General features: G+C 51.2%; 1 protein-coding gene across 1 annotated transcript; it reads left to right on the forward strand.

Moving 5' to 3' along the window:
- The first annotated feature begins 1,029 nt into the window (after positions 1–1,029).
- Kcnk17 (potassium two pore domain channel subfamily K member 17) lies at positions 1,030–12,032 on the forward strand. The gene is made up of 6 exons (XM_075979156.1): positions 1,030–1,263; positions 4,093–4,207; positions 5,439–5,599; positions 5,916–6,090; positions 11,519–11,763; positions 11,943–12,032. The coding sequence occupies exons 1-6, from the start codon at positions 1,030–1,032 to the stop codon at positions 12,030–12,032; spliced, it is 1,020 nt and encodes a 339-aa protein (XP_075835271.1).
- Positions 12,033–14,857: the final 2,825 nt, after the last annotated feature.

Below are 14,857 nucleotides of genomic sequence, written 5' to 3' on the forward strand. Positions count from 1 at the left end.
TGCCCAAATATTCCAGCCACCCATCCTACCCCACCTACCCCCGCCAAAAGCCCATGGTGTTTCACATAGGGTGGCCAATAATTCTCCAAACAGAAAATGGAGGTAGGTGTGCCTACAAGGTAATTTAGAGAAGATGCAGAGACAAAAATCAAAGACTCCAGGGGCCTTACAGAATAAGTTCCCTAAAGCCTAGCCTGCTGCCAGATTTCAGCACTGTGGGCAGAAGGGAGGAGAGGCTGGCCCTGTCTGCCAGATGCTCAGTTTTAAAAGGATTAGGAGCTAGCTCTTCCTTGAACTTCCCCTCTCCCTAGTCACAAGGGGGCTTCTAAGCATCCGTGTATTTGCAGCATTGGGGCCGGAGTCCAGGAGGTTGAGGGGAGTCCCTTGGAAGGACCGGTGTCCGTGGTCACATTCTCTACTCTCCCTCCCGCAGGACTATTGTCTCTTAAGAAAGGACGGAAATCCGAAGCCCTCTATCTGCTCCATTCATGCTGGTCCCTGCCTTGCTCTGGGTGAATCCGGTCTCAGAGACCTCCTCTGGAGCAGCAAGTGTGAGCCCTGGCACATGCTCTTGCCTCCCACAAACACGAACAAGCCATGCCCAGCTGGGGCCTTTTTTTTTTTTTTGAGTGCACCTATTGTAGCGAACCTAGAGTGGTACTGACCGCAGCAGGCACTTGGAGGAAGTCCCTGGTCTCACAGCTTAGACAGGAGCCCTGTGACAATAGCCTTTGGAAGTTTCTCTTCCCTGCTGTGGATTGCAGGAGCCTTTCTCACTGAAGGGAAGCACTGAGGTGGGACCCCTCTGTGGTCTCCTGATGCTGATGTGGGCACTCCAACTCTCTGGTGAGTTATCTTATTGTCACCGGGATTGGATCCTTGATGGTGGGCAGGGCCATTGCACCCTGCAGCACTCCTCAGAGGGAAGAAGGCCACCAGCGATCATTTGCTTAAAGAAGGGCCCCTCCTGGCCTTTCCTGCCCATTCCCGGTTCCTGTCTACCAGAGCGCTCCTGGGCTCCTCTCCACCATGTGCGGACCACGATCTCCTGAGGCACCATGTTCGGCCCGGGTCTGTCGGGCACCAGGCACGGGGCTCCTTCTGCTCTCCTACCTGGCTTACTTGGTGCTGGGCGCCGGTGTGTTCTGGGCACTGGAAGGTCGTGCGGCCCGGTACTCCAGCCACATCTTCCAGCGCGACAAGTGGGAGCGACTAAAGAACTTCACACATCTGGATGACCCAGCGCTGGATCAGCTGATCCGGGTTAGGGGACTAGCGGTGCCACCCTGGGAAAGAAGGAGTGGGTAGGGCAGGGGGCAGGAGCTCACAGCAGGGATGAAGAGTGCTCTGGCCCAGACAGTGTAACTCTGGGGAAGGTTATCCCTTATTCCAGAGGTGGAGTAAACAGGCTTGGGGAAAACAGGTTTATGGGGTTGGGGTTGGGTAACCATGGAGATGGGCTGAACCCAGTGGAAAGCGTCTAGGGCTAGCAAAGGGCGGGGGACCCGTTCCATCTTTAAGGAAGTGAGACACAACTATAAGGAATACAGAGGATCGCTTCTCTGTGCTACAGGCTACAAGGATGTCCGATATGGTTATCACGGGGACAGCTATCATTTGGTCTGGTCAGCCTTGTGTGGGGGTTACTGAGACGAAGCGCCAAGGATGAAAGGCCACACCTAGTCTTTCAAGGGACGGGAGGGGCAGATACCTTGGGGGTATGGCCAGACTCTAAGGAACAGAAGCTGGTAGGAGTGTGGGAACTTGGGAGAAAGGCTCAGTCTGGGTCGGTGGGTGAAATAGAGCCCGGAGCGGAGGAGGGAGGGAGTTCAGAGGGAGGGGCCCGGAGCTGAGAAGAGAGGGGGCTGAGAGTGAGGGACCCGGAGCGGAGGAGCAAGGGAGCTGAGAGTGAGGGACCCGGAGCTGAGAAGAGGGGGAGCTGAGGGGCCCGGAGCGGAGGAGGGAGGGAGCTCAGAGTGAGGGATCCGGAGCTGAGAAGAGGGGGAGCTGAGGGGCCCGGAGCGGAGGAGGGAGGGAGCTCAGAGTGAGGGGCCCGGAGCTGAGAAGAGAGGGGGCTGAGAATGGAGGAGCAAGGGAACTGAGAGGAGCCCGGAGCGTAGGAGAGAGGGAGCTCAGAGTGAGGAGCCTGGACTGGATTAGGGCTAAGGTCACTTTACCTGAAGTATTTGGACCTGCAGGGCAGGCAGGGACAAAAGGAGTGGGGCAGTGAAAAGAGCAGAGGTCCCTGAGCCTGAGGATCCTCAGAGGAGAGGACGCTGCAGGGTACGGAGGCAGGAGATGGCTCATCCTCCAGGATTTCCCATAGAGAACTCTTCCTGATCCCTTGGGCCATGGGGCTGGCAGCGGAGCAAATCAGTGTTTGCCTTACTGTTCTGCTCCACTTCCCTCTGCCGAGAGTGCAGGGACAGAACTTAGACTCGCTTACCTCCGTGCAATCGCCACTCTCTTGCAAAGGTTTCATTACAGAGACCCCAGGACCTGTGTCCCAGAATCCTTAAGATGAAGCCAAATCCCCTGGAGAGAGAGAGCATTGTTGGGGTAGGACAGGAGGGGCGACAAATGGAGAGAATTCCCATCCTCCGGACAGGTCAATGGGCAGGTGCTGGAGCTAGGACTGTCTCTGTCTGGCCATTGCCAGTAAACACGGCTGTTTTGGTCCTTCCCATGCCCAGCTCCCCCCCCCCCCCCCCCCCCCCCCCCCCCCCCCCCCCCGTCGATGCCTCATTAGCAGACACTCCATGATGAACCAAGGCTCAGAGAGGTTTGAATGCAAGGCTGCACAGCCAAGAGCTGGAGGCTGGTTTTGTGTGGCCCTGTGCATGTGGCTGTTTCTCAGAACCCCATGATTTTATGTCCAAGGCACAGTATGCGTTCCCAGCCTCTGCTCCACTGTCCTGTCTTCCTGAATGCTTCTTAGTGGGAAGACCCTGAGGGGAAACACACCAGAAGTGTCATTCCCTCCAGGAAGCCTTCCGCCTCTGCTTCTCTGTGTTCCCAAGGTGTCCTGGCCCTAGGAAGCCAGAGGACTCTCCACTGTTAGAGTTCTATTTTACAGATAAAGAAACAGATGTGAAAGAAACTGCAGAGCATCTACACAGCCCTCTTCCTTCATACCCAAAACCATCTACTCAGCCCCCTTCCTTCATACCCAAAACCCTCTACACAGCCCCCCTTCATACCTGAAAACATCTACACAGCCCTCTTCCTTCATACCCAAAACCATCTACACAGCCCCCCTTCATACCTGAAACCATCTACACAGCCCTCTTCCTTCATACCCAAAACCATCTACACAGCCCCCTTCATACCCAAAACTATCTATACAGCCCCCTTCATACCCCAAACGGCCACTATGGCCCCATCTCTGAGTTAACTCGTTCTCCTGTCCCACTGAAGGCCAAGGTTGCGCCTGTCATTTGGCAACATCTGCCTATTGTTTCCTGCAAGATTAGGACAGAGGCAGAGAGCAAATGAGTTTTTAAGTCTGTGAGATGGCCTAGAACCTGAGCTGGCTCTAGGATAAGGAGGAGACGGGGTTGGCCCCAAGATCTCTGCCCATGGGGAGCCCTTGGTTAGTAGAATCAGTGATTCTTGCCCCCAAACAGACTTGAAATAGAGAGGGAGATGTTGGGTGTGTTTTTCTGGAGACACATGAAAAAGTCTCTTCAAGTCAGATGGGGCCAATGATTGACCAAAGAAACAATCTCACCCATTTCTAGCTGGGTTTACCAGGGTTACTACGGGAATGTGGGTGACTCAAAGATAGTTGGATCGCCCGGCAGGGGTGACACCTCCCATCCCTAGAGCTCACTACACAACTTGTAGGCAGCTCTACTGAAGAGTCCCCTCTCCTCAGCACTTATTTCTGTGAAATTTAACTTGGGGGAGGGGCTTGTGACTGCTGTAAGTCATGGGAGGAAGTGCATCACTTTGGAGAAACTGTCTATACAACACGAGGCCTCTACAGGAGTGTGGGTGTCGGTGTGGATATAGACATGGGTATAGTGGTGTCTTGGGGTGCAGGGGCTCAGTCCCCCAAGATCCTGTTGGTCACTGCAGCATCTCTTCCAGGACATCATTCAAGCATACATAGATGGGACCCAACTCCTAGGCAGTACCACCAGTATGGGGTGCTGGGAGTTTGTGGGCTCTTTCTTCTTTTCTGTGTCCACCATCACTACCATCGGTAAGGGCAGCATGGGGACAAGCTGGTGTGGCTTGGGAGGTAGCCTCACCCTGAGGGGCCAGTGATTGTAGTCCAGAGGGTGTCACCCCTATAAAGAAAGCAGTCGTATCTGAAAGCACACCCCCACAGTCCTGCAAACAGCATCTCATGCCTCAGGACCCATGGACTTGGCTTCTGCATTTCGTCAGACACCCGGAGAACTGTATACATATTCCAGTTTGGAAACTGCTGCCATGGAGGACAGGACGTTGGTCATCCAACCCAGTCCTACAGACCCTCCCAGGCCCTCAGTCCCTATCACTGTCCTCCAGACATATTTCCCCTTCCGAGCCAGACTGAGGTGGAACCTGCCTGTCTTGAAAGCACCTGATGCTGTTGTGTGGACACAGAGGGGTTCAGAAAGCCCTGGATCCCTGCAGCCCTGGTTCCCAGGGACCAACGCAGGTCAGCTGTCCTTGCCCACAGCATCACACACATGACCCAGGACTAACCACTAGGGGGCAGGCTCACACCACCGAAGATTTAGGCTCCGTCTTTCTTTGTCCCCGACCAGCATCCCTTTGATCCTTGCCTTGTTTTCCCAGTACCCCTCATCTCCCACCCCTTCCCACCTTCTACCCCCCCTCACACACTCCCAACCCTGCCCTTACTCAGACCATCATTGTGTGATCTCAGCACTTGAGAGATGGAGGCAGGAGGATTAGGAGTTCAGGGTTACATAAAAAGGTTGAGGTCAGCCCGGCCAACACAAAACCTTTTTAACACAAACAAAATAAAACATGAATGGAAAGGAGATGGAAGACCCAGAAAGATACCTCTGAGGTTTTCAGGCCAGATGCTCGCATGGTAACCTTCCATTATGTTCATCCACCCATTCTCTGGGCTGGGGCGGGGGCACTCGATGCTCAGAGGTTCACCTTCCCACCGACAGTACGTCCCTACTGTGGCCTCTCATTAGCCAAAAGCAAGTGAATGCCTGCACCCCATTTTAAGATCAAGAAAGTAGGCTCAGAAAGACCAAGGCCTTTGCCCAGGTTCTCACAGCTTTGCAGGGGTCAGAGTCCAAGAAGTGGAGCCAGAAAAACATGGGAGTCCACAGGCCAACTGTGGGCTGGTGTGCCAGCCCCGCTCTGTCTTCTCATCAGAGCTGGGTAGGCACCAAGGGGACCACAGGGGCCATCCCCAAAGCTGGGGGAAGGATCTGCTTAAATACCCCTCCCTCCTGCATCAGGCTACGGCAACCTGAGCCCAGAGACCATGGCTGCCCGTCTCTTCTGTATATTCTTTGCCCTCGTGGGGATCCCACTCAACCTGGTAGTGCTCAACCGGCTGGGCCACCTTATGCAGCGAGGGGTGCATCAATGTGTCCAGTGGCTGGGAGGCAGCTGGCAGGTGAGACGGTGACCAGGAACCTGGATGAGACAGTTCCAGATGGGGGACTGTGGTGGAAATGGGGTGCCAAACCAGAAGGGTGGGGTCAGAAAGATGAGGTAGGTGGTGAGGTTGTGGGAGCAAAGCCCAGAACAGGGTGTTTGATTGTTAGTGTCTGTGGGGTTGATCGTTAGTGTCTGTGGGGCACATGAGAAGATTGGAACAAGTCAAAGACAGGAAGCCTTTCAGAAGGAACTGTGAGGGCTCAAAGCTGGAGATTTGGGCATCTCCTTCTTGCTGCTCAGGACAGAGCCACAGACTGTTGCTGTTACTGCAGGACCCAGCACAGGCACCGTTGCTGGCAGGCTCCGCGGCGCTGCTCTCCAGCCTCCTGCTCTTTCTGTTGCTGCCTCCACTTCTCTTCTCCCACATGGAAGGCTGGAGCTACATGGAGAGCTTCTACTTTGCCTTCATCACGCTCAGCACGGTGGGCTTCGGTGACTACGTCATCGGTGAGTGGCCCAAGGCTGGCGGGCCTGGGAATGTACCGCAGGTGACTGTCTACTGTGGGTAGCTTGATGGGTCTGGGACACAGCTTGTAACCTAAGTAGGCTCTCTCCTTTCCCAGTGTGGCGGGTTATGATCTCTCGGGTCCTGCTGGCAGCGTGGAGCTGTTTTCCAAAGCTACGGGCTCAAATCAGAGCCCTAGAGGGACACACAACACTTGGACCTCCCTCACTTCTCCACCCACCCCGGGTGAGGACCCAGGTGAAACAATCAGGGAACTCAGAGTACCCTTGACCTCAGGAGGAAATGACAGTCCAACTACAGGCCTGCCACGGAGGCCCCAAATGGGAACCGTTAGTGCTGTCCCTTGAGACCACGCAGGTACCCCAAGACCACGCAGGTATCCCGAGACCACACAGGTACCCCAGAGACAACTGCACTGCAGGAGACGGTGAAGGAAAGCTGAGGGGGTGGCAATGGAGGAGCAGGGGCTCCAGGCAGCCCCGGCATCTCTTCTGTGTCTCTGTCTGGCTCTTGCTCTGGTTCTCTCTCTCTCTCTCTCTCTCTCTCTCTCTCTCTCTCTCTCTCTCTCTCTCTTTTCCTCTTCTTCCCTCCCTCTCCCTCTCCCTCTCCTGCTGCCACTAAAAAGATCCAAGAGTAAAGGCTACAGGTTCCTTCACTACCCAAGGCAGCCTTGGGGGCACCATATCCCGTAGGCCATGCTCTGGGGTGAGGAGGGAGCCTGTTGTGACAACTTCCTCCTGGGGTGGGAGCTGAGACACTAAACACCTTTCCCCACTCTTGCTGAGGTTCCAACGACAAACCAAATTTGCTTCCACCAAAGTTCCCCTCAGGGAATTTTTGAATTTCTTGAGCATAGGTGAGGGCTCACAGGCAGGAGCACAGGTGACCCTAAAGTATCTGCACCAGAAGGTCACCCAGTCTGAAGGATGCCTTCTCCATGGCTACATAGATGAAACCCCTCCCCTAGTCCTTCCCAGCCTATATACTCTCGCCCTCCTCAAGACCCTGGACCTCGTGCAAACAACTGGCTAGGAGGAATGGCTGGATACTTGGGTGAGGGGCCAATGGCCAGCCCCACCCCCTTCTGAGAGGGAAGGTTGGCCGTCCACAAGGTCAGCAGTCCAGCTGTGATCAGTTTTGCTTGTGGGTCCCACTGATCTAATGAAGGTGGCGGCAGCCTGGCTCAGAAAACAGTCCTATACAACAGGATCCTCCCCATACTCCTTCAGCGGACTGTTGAGACAACCCTATGAGCAGATGACAAACCACACACTCAGAAAACAGTCCTATACAACAGGATCCTCCCCATACTCCTTCAGCGGACTGTTGAGACAACCCTATGAGCAGATGACAAACCACGCACTCAGCCTGCAGCCCCAAGTGTCACCCCCATTTTATCAAAATGGAAGCTGAAATTTAGAGAGGCCAAACCATTTGCCTGAGACAGCTCAGCGAGATACAATTTCTAATCTATTTGTTTACATGATTCAAGCTATTCCAGAACCCTCTGTGGACCTCAGTATCCTTAACTGTCAAGTAAAGAATCCAGCTTGGAGCTGGATTCTACATTTTTTACATTTTTCCCCATAATTGCTTTCTGAGCCTCTGTCTTAGGTCTCTTCTCCACTGAGGGGAAGGTCTCCTAGGGGGCGGGAGCTGCTTTCCCAGCCTGGTCTCCCCAGTCTGTGGCTCAGGAAGAAGTAACATGGACAGGTACTTCCAAATGGGTCAGATGCTTGCCTCCGTCCCCATAGTGGGGATATGTGTCTGAGGAGACCTACAGTCAGCAGCGTGGAAGACCAGGCTTGGCTCTCTGCTCAGGAGACATTTATTTCTGGAAGCTGTTTCCTCTTCTTTTCCCACTGCTGTTTCCCGTTAGTCCTGGACTATCACACAAAGCAGCGCAGGTTGGCATGGCACAGCCCTGAAGGGTTCCCATTTACAAAGTGTCATGAGACTCAGCACTCAGCGGCTCATGTAAGCTCTAGTCTTGTCCCCTTGGCAGTTTAGATCATACACCATGCCTAGCTTCTTCAAAAACCTTAGGGTTCTCCTAAGTCTTAGGATGGAACTCAACTTACACAAGTGAACCCAGGTGTCTGGTTCACCCTGCCATCCCAGAGCTTAAGCCAGGTCTACCTCAGAAGATCCCGTCTCAAAAACAAGCTAGTTCTCCAACTAAGCAGCATTCTCTAGACATGGGCACACTGGCAAGGGGGTAGAGGCATCAGCCAGCCTCTAGGAAGGGCAGACACTCACTGTAGGAGTGAGGCTGCCACCATGGTCTCCCAGGAAGCTGCTCTGTGGAACTGGCGGGAGAGTCTGCTCTATAGCTCCCTGCCTTGAGCACAGTCAGAAGCCCTGGACGCCAGAAGGGAGCAGAGCTGCGTGCTGTGGTCCTCGAAGCTGCTCATTACCTCCACATCTTTGCACACAGAGAGTCCCTGGCTCCTTCATCTGCAGGCCTCTGGCTTAAGTACGTGGAGAAACTAAGGCCTGGAGAAGGGCAGGGAGGTGCCTAAGGTCAACCGCACTTGTTCTGAAATTTCCCACACCTCTTGTCAAATCTCAGCTCTCCTGATCCTTTAAGGATGGACCGACAGCTCTCTTGGGTAGAAATGCTGATCCATAAACACGCACCCTGCACATGTATGCGAATGCACACACATGCACACACGGGTGCACACACACACACACACACACACACACCTGCTCATTTTCCATGCCTGAAGTCAGTAACCAGAGTCACCCAAACCCCAGCCACAAGCTCCTCCCATGATTCTCATCATCAAAGTGATCAGTGGAGCACTTTGCCAGTTACCAACTCTTGTGCCAAAAATTAAATGAAGGGCATAAAGGGCCTCCCAACTTCTGTACCCAGAAGTAAAATTTCCACTGATCTCATTGGGTACCACAGAGGTATCAGTCTGTCTCTAAACAGGTATGGGGTACTCAGATGTCAATCATGGATGCTAGGGACTGAAGCAGGGCACATCTCCAGCAACTCCACACTCCTTCCCAAACACCCTGGCTCCCAGGACTGACCCCATTTCAGCCCAGGTGACAATGAAGCAGACGGGATGAGGCTGTGGCACAGAGGGACGAGCTCCCACCTAACTAACATGCCTGAGGCCCTGGGCTTGATCCTGGTGCCATGTAACTGGCTGTGTGGCAAATACCTATAATCCCAGCATTCAGGAGACAGAGGCAAGGAGAATTGGAAGTTCAAGGTCAAAAAGGACTACATGAAGAGCACTGGCTGCTCTTGCAGAGGACACGGGTCCAGTTCCCACCATCCACATGTGTCTCACACCACCTGCAACTCCAGTTCCAGGGGATCAGGCATCCTCTTCTGACCTCTCCAGGCACATAGCATGCAGGCAGTACATAGACATACATGAAGGCAAAACATCAGTACACATTAAAATACATTTTAAAAATATTTTTAATAAACACAAAATAAAAGCTGGATACAGGAAACAGAACCAGCAATGCCTCTCCTGGAGGCTTGCAAAATTGTAGCCTATGAGGCATCTCAGAGATTACTTTTTTTTCTGGTTGTCCTTTGTGTCTTGATTATTACTATTATTATTACTGATTTTTATTGATATTTATTGAGCTCTACATTTTTCCCTGCTCCCATCCCTGCCTCTCTTCTCCCCTCTTCAACCCTCCCCCAAGGTCTCCATGCTCCCAATTTACTCAAGAGATCTTGTCTTTTTCTATTTTCTACTTCCCATATAGATTCGATCTATGTAAGTTTCTCTTAAGGTCCTCATTGTTGTCTAAATTCTCTGGGATTGTAGTTTGTAGGCTGGCTTTCTTTGCTTTATGTATAAAAACCACCTATGAGTGAGTACATGTGATAACTGTCTTTCTGTATCTGGGTTACCTCTCTCAAAATAGTGTTTTCTAGCTCCATCCATTTTCCTGCAAAATTCAAGCTGTCATTATTTTTTTCTGCTGTGTAGTACTCCATTGTGTAAATGTAACATTTTCCTCATCCATTCTTCGACTGAGGGGCATTTAGGTTGTTTCCAGGTTCTGGCTATGACAAACAAAACTGGTATAAACATAGTTGAGCACATGTCCTTGTGGCACAATTGAGCATCCTTTAGATATATACCCAAAAGAGGTATTACTGGGTCTTGAGGAAGGTTGTTTTCTAATTTTCTGAGAAATCGCCACACTGACATCCAAAGGGGCTGTACCAGCTTGCAGTCCCACCAGCAATGCAGAAGTGTTCCCTTTTCCCCACAACCTCTCCAGCATAAGTTGTCATCAGTGTTTTTGATTTTGGCATTTCTTACAGGGCTAAGATGGAATCTCAGAGTTGTTTTGATTTGCATTTCTCTGATGACTAAGGATGTTGAACATTTCCTTAAGTGTCTTTCAGACATTTTAGATTGAGAGTTCTCTGTTTAGGTCTATACTCCATTTTTTAAATTGGATTATGTGATCTTTTGGTGTCCAGTTTCTTGAGTTCTTTGTATATTTTGGAGCTCAGACCTCTGTCTGATGTGGGGTTAGTGAAGATCTTTTTCCATTCTGTAGGCTGTTGTTTGTCTTGTTGACCATGTCCTTTGCTTTACAGAAGCTTTTCAGTTTCAGGAGGTCCCATTTATTAATTGTTTCTCTCAGTGTCTGTGCTACTGGGATTATATTTAGGAAGTGGTCTCCTGTGCCAATGTGTTCAAGTATACTTCCCACTTTCTCTTCTATAAGGTTCAGTGTGGCTGGCTTTACGTTGAGGTCTTTGATCCATTTGGACTTGAGTTTTGTGCATGGTGATAGACATGGGTCTATTTTCATTCTTCTACATGTTGATATCCAGTTATGCCAGCACCACTTGTTAAATATGCTATCTTTTTTCCATTTTTGCTTCTTTATCAAAGATCAGGTGTTTGAAGATGTGTGGATTGATATCCGGGTCTTCTATTCGGTTCCATTGGTCCTCCTGTCTGTTCTTATGCCAATACCAGGCTGTTTTCAGTACTGTAGCTCTGTAGTAGAGTTTGCAGTCAGGGATTGTGATGCCCCCAGAAGTTGTTTTGGCTATCCTGGGTTTTTTGCTTTTTCATATGAGGTTGAGTACCGTTCTTTCGAGATCTTTGAAGAATTTTGCTGGGATTTTGAGGGGCATTGCGTTGAATCTGTAGATTGCTTTTGGTAAAATTGCCATTTTTACTGTTTATTCTGCCTACCCAAGAGCACTTTGAGAAACTCTAGAAAAGATTCATCTCCAGATAGAAGGTGCCAGCTCATCCCAGCGGCTTCCTGGAATCCCAGACAAGCAGCCACAGGCTGGGAATGTCAAGTCTGTGGGCTTCCTGCATTGCACTCATCACTTAGGCCTCCCAACTTCTGTCTGTCCAGCACCCACCTCCTCTGGCCTTGCCTCTTCCTCAGGGATGGACCCCTCTCGAAAGTACCCGGTGTGGTACAAGAACATCGTCTCCCTGTGGATCCTCTTTGGGATGGCCTGGCAGGCCCTGATCATCAAAATGATCCTGTCTCTGCTCGAGATGCCAAGAGACATGTGCACCTGCTCCCTACGCTGCATCAAGGGCCGAAGCTGGAGGCAGGGCCAAGAAGGAGAACGCGGGGTCCAATCACCAGACATCACATCTGGAACCTTCCACTCAGGTTATGCGGTATGACGAGGACAGGACTGCTGGATCTTCCTTCTCAGGACTCTGATTTTAAGCATGATTTTCTGTGCCTTCCAGCTAGAGGTGGCTAGATGGTTTGAGAGCAATAGGCTGTACAACAGCTTCTGGGATGTGACTTCGGGAATGGAGTGTGCTCCTCTTCGCCTTGTTCTTTCTTTCAGCCGTCGGCAATGCTGGCATGGTGGCAAGAGCCCCAGCAGCCATATTGCACCCTGAAGTACCCTGGAGTAGTGACCATGATTGCGATGTAGCACAGTCACAGAAGAAGCCCAGAGTCTTGGTCACCACAGAGTCATTGTGACAAACAGGACCAAACCCTGGCTTGACTCGTGTGAGAGCAATGGATTTCATATTTGAAACTACTGCTTGGGTGTTTCTAGTACAAAGAAATTTAAATTCTAAATGATGCATCTATATCCATAAATGCCCGTAGTGGAGACTACAACCCACAGAGAGAAACAGTGCCAGCCCCAGGTGAGCTTCCCCAGGAGTGGCAGAGGCATGGACAGAGGGGCGGTGGACCCCAGACCCTCCACCCTGGGACCTGACAGAGGAGTTTACAGGGTTTGTTTTGAGTCTCAGCCAGCAGGTGTATCATGAACCCAGCCAGCTACTGGGTCCTTCCTTGCCTTCTCAAAGTGATCTGAGCAACAGCGTTTGCCCCACTCTGCTTCCTGACTGGGTCCACAGTGTGACCAGCCCCCTCCTGTCACCAAACCCTCTCACCCAGAATGGACTGTGTCCCCTAAAACTGCACTAAATAAAAGCTTCTTCCCTTAAGACGCTTCTGCCAGGTATCTGTGTTATGTGATGTTTTACTCTTTTGTCTTTTTTACAATATTTATTTATTTATTTATTATGTATACAATATTCTGTCTGTATGCCTGAAGGCCAGAAGAGGGCGCCAGACCTCTTTACAGATGGTTGTGAGCCACCAAGTGGTTGCTGGGAATTGAACTCAGGACCTTTGGAAGAGCAGGCAATGCTCTTAACCACTGAGCCATCTCTCCAGCCCCCTCTTTTGTCTTTTTGAGGGTCCCACCACCCTGCTCTCAAATAAACCACACACAGAGGCTTATTCTTAGTTTTGAATGCCCAGCCTTAGTTTGGCCTGTTTCTTGCCAGTTTTTCTTAACTTATTTTGTCTTAACTACCTTTTGTCTCTGGGCTTTTACCTTTCTCTATTTCTGTATACCTCTCTTTACCTCTTTCTCCATGACTTCCTGTAGAACTGGGTGGCTGGACCCTGATGTCCTCTCTCTTTGTTCTCTTGCTTTCACTTCTTGGTTCTCCTTCTATTTATTCTCGCTGCCTGCCAGCCCCGCCTGTCCTTGCTCCTGCCCAGCCACTCAGCTCTTTATCAGACCATTGTGTTAGACAGGCACAGTAACACAGCTTACAGAGTTAAACAAATGCAGCATAAACCAAAGTCACACACCTGAAAATAATATCCCCCCACATATCAGTCACTCCGGTGAACATGTAGCTTATACAATCATGTAACAAAGTACTGCAAAATTTAGTGCCATAAAATAGAATTTATTTTAACCAGGACTTTGAACTTCAGCCAGGCTTCAGTGGGGCAGGACTGTGGCTCCTGGCATTAGTTAGTGGCTGGGAAGCCCAGCTTAGAGCCATCTAAGCACTTCCCCGTGTCTGGCATCTGATGGAGGCTGTTGACTGAACCCTTAGCCACGACTGTGTGGTCTCCTTCTGCACCCAGGGCCTCCTCACAACACAGAATCTGCTTCTCAAGGTTCTGAGAAAGAGACTGTCCTGTTGCTTATGAGCTGGACTGGGAACTCTCAGTGGAACCTCCCCACCTTTACCTGCCCACACGATACCATGTCCCGGGACTACAATGTGTGAGCTTTGACATGCCTGTTTGCATACCTGTCTGTGCCCCATTACTGACAAGTTACAGCCTGGGCACACTGCTGGCACACCCACTGTGCACCAGGGCCTCTAATTGGCAGCCTGGGCACAGCTGTTAGCAATGCATGCCGTGTTCCAGCACCACCATGTAGTGGCTTGGGCACACCTGTTCACATGCCTGTGGTGTCCCAAGACACGTTTGCACATTTGCCCTGTCCCAGTGCCACCACCTAGAGGCCTGGGAACACCCATTCCCACACTCACATGTGCCAGTGCTGCTCTGCTACCTGGCAGCCCGGGCATGACTTCTCACACATCCCACTGCTGCCATCCAGTGACCTAGGCACTCTTTGTCACACGTGCTATGTCTCGAGGGCAGCCACGTGGCTCCCTGCGCACACCTGGTACACACGTGCTGTGTGTCAGCACTGCCACTGGTGGCCTGGGAATACTTGTTTGCATGTTTGCAGTGTCTCGGAGCCACCAACCGGTGGCCAGCCCATGCCTCTTCACTTCAGAAATACCACAGGGTCAACATGACCATATTATGTCACTTGTGTAGAAGGAGCTGTGGGCAGGCCTGCTTTTCGTCCCGCCTGGCTCCTGCACGGCTAGCTTTACACCCGAAATAACAACACACAAACTGTATTCTTTTAAACACTGCCTGCTCCATTAGTTCCAGCCTCTTATTGGCTAATTCTCACATCTTGCTTTAACCCATATTTAGTAATCTGTGTAGCACCACGAGGTGGTGGCTTACCGGGAAAGATCCTAACCTGCGTCCATCTCAGAGAGGAGAGCTATGGCATCTGCCTCACTGCCTTCTTCCTCCCAAAATTCTGTTCTATCTACTCCACCCACCTAAGGGCTAGCCTATTAAAAGACCAAGGCAGTTTCTTTATTAACCAATAAAATTGACATATAGACAGATGACCTTCCTACATCACACTTAGAAATGGTATGGGTGCCCACATGTCCGCACACATCTCCATGTGACAGGGATGCATATGAAATGGCTTGTGGGCCAGCATGCATAAAAACAACATCATATGGCCAGGATGGGGAATACTTAGGGAGCCAATATGTATACGCCTACACCCATAAGGCTGGGCTCTGAGATGGCATGGGAACCAGCATGCCCATATACCTTCCTGTGTGACTGGGCTTGGGGATGACATGGGGACCAACATGTTCATATCCC

The sequence above is a fragment of the Microtus pennsylvanicus genome, chromosome 7, assembly GCF_037038515.1.
Source record: "Microtus pennsylvanicus isolate mMicPen1 chromosome 7, mMicPen1.hap1, whole genome shotgun sequence".
Classification (NCBI taxonomy): domain Eukaryota; kingdom Metazoa; phylum Chordata; class Mammalia; order Rodentia; family Cricetidae; genus Microtus; species Microtus pennsylvanicus.

Coding starts and splice junctions, on each gene's coding strand:
- Kcnk17 (XM_075979156.1), top strand. CDS start 1,030: ATGTGCGGACCACGATCTCCTGAGGCACCATGTTCGGCCCGGGTCTGT. Junction 5,600..5,915: donor GGCTGGGAGGCAGCTGGCAG/GTGAGACGGTGA, acceptor CTGTTACTGCAG/GACCCAGCACAGGCACCGTT. Junction 6,091..11,518: donor CTTCGGTGACTACGTCATCG/GTGAGTGGCCCA, acceptor CCTCTTCCTCAG/GGATGGACCCCTCTCGAAAG.